Source organism: Octopus bimaculoides, chromosome 7 (assembly GCF_001194135.2).
Source record: "Octopus bimaculoides isolate UCB-OBI-ISO-001 chromosome 7, ASM119413v2, whole genome shotgun sequence".
Classification (NCBI taxonomy): Eukaryota; Metazoa; Mollusca; class Cephalopoda; order Octopoda; family Octopodidae; genus Octopus; species Octopus bimaculoides.
Window position 1 is genome coordinate 89,695,918 of NC_068987.1, and position 3,745 is coordinate 89,699,662.

General features: G+C 37.8%; 1 protein-coding gene across 2 annotated transcripts in view; it reads right to left on the reverse strand.

Moving 5' to 3' along the window:
- LOC106872800 (ER membrane protein complex subunit 10) overlaps window positions 1-3,745 on the reverse strand; it is a 26,415-nt gene that overhangs the window by 16,954 nt on the left and 5,716 nt on the right. For both annotated transcript variants that reach the window (XM_014919913.2, XM_052969795.1), the window contains exon 2: window positions 1,574-1,628. In XM_014919913.2, coding sequence (XP_014775399.1) covers window positions 1,574-1,628 — 55 coding nt within the window. The remainder of the gene's footprint in view (window positions 1-1,573; window positions 1,629-3,745) is intronic.

Here is a 3,745-nt window from a genome sequence, read left to right on the forward strand (position 1 = left end):
TGTATATATGTATATATATATATATATATATATATATGTATGTGTGTTTGTCCCCCCACCATCGCTTGACAACCGATGCTGGTGTGCTTACGTCCCCGTAACTTAGCGGTTCGGCAAAAAGAGTCCGATAGAATAAGTACTAGGCTTACAAAGAATAAGTCCTGGGGTCGATTTGCTCGACTAAAGGCGGTGCTCCAGCATGGCTGCATTTAAATGACTGAAACAAGTAAAAGAGTAAAGGCAGGAAGGCAGCAAAAACCTACTGGAAGATGTGTGCTGTGTATGGAGAGGATGCTGTTATAGAAAGTACACGTCAGAAGGAGTTGTGAAGATTTTAGTTAGGAAATATTTTGGTTCAAAATGAACTCATTCTAGACAACTATCTGAGATTAACAATAACACCAACCCCTGTTGGTTGCAGATATTCCCCAAATATCCAAATTGAGTGTTGAAAGCCATCTGAATCAACTTGGTTACATCAGCAGGCTCAAGGTTCCAGTCCCAACATAAGTAGGAGACTTACTTTGATTAATGGAGTTTCATCTGCAATTCATTGCAGAAATGTGAAGAAAATGGTAACAAAGAACAAAAAAATGGATTGTCTATAACAATGGGAAGAACAAACAAAGTGTGGTAAACCACCAGAAACTCTAAAGCAGGACTTCACCTGAAGAAGGTTATGCTTTCAATTTGGTGGGATTAGAAGGGCACTACCTTTTGTGAGCTTCTTCCCACAGACAGTACAATCAATTTAGATGGGCACTGTGACCACTTAGACAAATTAAATGCAGTAATTAAATGAAGCGTCTAACACTTGCTAATTGTGAAAACATTATGACAATGCCAGACTGCACACTTCTTTGCAGATATGGCAGAAGTTGCTGGAACTTGGCTGGGAAGTTTTGCTGCACCCTCCATATTTGTTCAACCTTGCAACTTCAGATTTGCACCGGTTTTGGTCTTTTCACAATTCAATGAATGGACAGACCTTAGACTCTGAAGAGGTTACAACCTGGAAGATAAATTCTTTGAGCAGGGAATAATGGATCTGTCTACAAGATGGCAGAAGATACAAGAACAAAACAGGAATTATATCATTGATTAAATAAATTGCTTTCTGCTTAAAAAACTGAACAGACTTTATGGCCAACCCAATATATATATATAAATACTACTTCATTCTCATTATAAGCTAGTAGGTGTATAAATACAACAACGATGATACATATTGGCTATAATATAAACATTCAAGAGTTTAAGGTGGCAAGCTGGCTGAATCGTTAGTACGCCGGGCGAAATGCTTAGCGGTATTTTCCTTGTCTTTACATTCTGAGTTCAACTTTGCCTTTCATCCTTTCGGGGTTGATAAATTAAGTACCAGTTGACTGGTCTCCTCCCCTAAAATTTCGGGCCTTGTGCCTAGAGTAGAAAAGAATACAAACATTCAAGGGTTTTTCAAATATACCTCATGCTTAAAATCATGTAGAAGATATTTACAAGTATGACATAAAATAAACAAAAAATAAAAAATATATCAGGACATTTAAATAAAAATAGAAAAGATTTCACCTACTAGACTGAAAGCTATGGTCCACAGGAAGAGATTGGAGTCCCTCAAACTCATCATCCTAAAGAGAGGGAAAAAAAAAAAAAAAAATTTCTAACACATATAAGAAGACATACATTTTAGGGTAACTGGGTATGATGCAACACAATATAGGGGCGGGGGATACAGTTCTCTGTATTAACTCTGGTATTTGACTGGTATGTTACATCATTGACCTGAAAGGGTGAAAGGCAATGCCTATCCCAATGGGATTTGTGGAATTCAGGATGTTGAGGATGTAACTAAGTTCAGATAAATATTCTGTCTGCCACTTCTTCTTTCTTCTCTTCCTCCCGCTAATAATAATTCTTTTCTACTACAGACACAAAGTCTGAAAGTTTTGAGGAGAGGCTAGTTGATTATACTGACCCCAGTGCTTAACCAATGGCTATTTTAATAAGGCTGAAAGGTAAAGAATTTGAATTCAGAAGATATAGCTGGAAGAAATGCATCTAGACATTTTGTCTGGCATGCTTACGGTTCCACCAGATTGCCACCCTCCTACTCCTCCTCATAATGGCACAAACCTCCGCCAAGGCAACACCAACGTCCTCTCAACAATTAGCCGGAGATGGTTTTTAAAATGAGAATATCTGAAACAAACTCAACTGCTCTCACAAACGAGAATACTAAAAATGAACTTGACCATTCTCAAAAATTAAGTTTAAAAAAACAGGAAAAATAATCCATAATCCTTGTCTGGAACTGGATTGGTCCCAAAATCTAATCAGTTTGTGCCAGTCATGAGGCCAAACATCCCTGAACGTTTCAGCTGAATCCATCCAGCAGTTCTTGAGATATCTTATCAATGGACAAACAAACAAACAGTGTTCAATAATCAATGTAAAACTTTCTAATAATTTAAAACCTAAAATCTCTAATATTTGCTTCTAACAGAAGAACAAAACCAGAAATTTATGGTGAGGTATAAGTCAGTTAAATTGATCTTAGTATGTCCTGTGTTTTGTTTTACTGGGTCCCCAAGGGATGAAAGACAAAGTTGGCCTTGATGAGATTTGTACTCAAGAAGCCTCTATGTAGTTGCTTGATCTAACAGAAGCAGTAGCTGAATCTCCCTCAATCATTTTGTTACCATATTTCTGTTGAGGTGCTCTGTGTTTCTTTCAATTAATTTTAAATATAACAAAGAATTTATCAAAATAACATAATTTGTGATTAAGGTTTGGAGGAAGATTTCAATTCAGAACTTTTGAAAACAAGACATTTATACTCAGAGCCAGAGGTGGTTTCAACTGGGTTGGTATCAAAAGGGTTAAATCATACTTGAAATAAGGGTGTCAAATTCGTTTGGGTTTGCAGGCATGGTTAGAGGCTAAGAAGGTAATTTTCCAATCATGTGGTTCTGGTTTCAACCCAACTGCACAGCACCTTCGGCAAGTGTGCGTTTTATAAATTTAGGTTGACTAATGTCTCCTGTCAGAGGAATTTGACAGACAAAACTGTGTGGAAACCTTCCATTCATACATGTGTGTATCTTTCACTTGTATCAGTCATTGGACTGTAGCCATGCTGGGGCACTGCCTTGAAGGGATTTAGTTTAATGAATCAACCCCAGTATGTATATTTTTAAGCTTGGTATTTATTCTGTTAGCATGCTGCCTAAGTTACATGGATGTAAACAAACCAACTCTGGTTGTCGAGTGGTGGTAAGAGATAAAAATGAAGACACACACACAGATTAAACGATGATGATGACACACATATATGTGTATATATATATATATATATATATATACACACACAAGTACATATATATATAGAGAGATGGGCTTCTTTCATCATCATCATCATTGTTTAATGTCCACTTTCCATGCTAGCATGGGTTGGACGATTTGACTGAGGACTGGTGAACCAGATGGCTACACCAGGCTCCAATCTGATTTGGCAGAGTTTCTACAGCTGGATGCCTTTCCTAACGCCAACCACTCCGAGAGTGTAGTGGGTGCTTTTACGTGCCACCGGCACGAAGGCTAGTCAGCCGTGAAGACATCTGCTCTAGGTGAAATGCAGTGGGATTGAACCCAGAACCATGTAGTTGGGAAGCAAACTTCTTATCATACAGCAATGCCTGTGTCTTATATATATATATAACTCCAAGGTGGATGGTTATACCGCAGG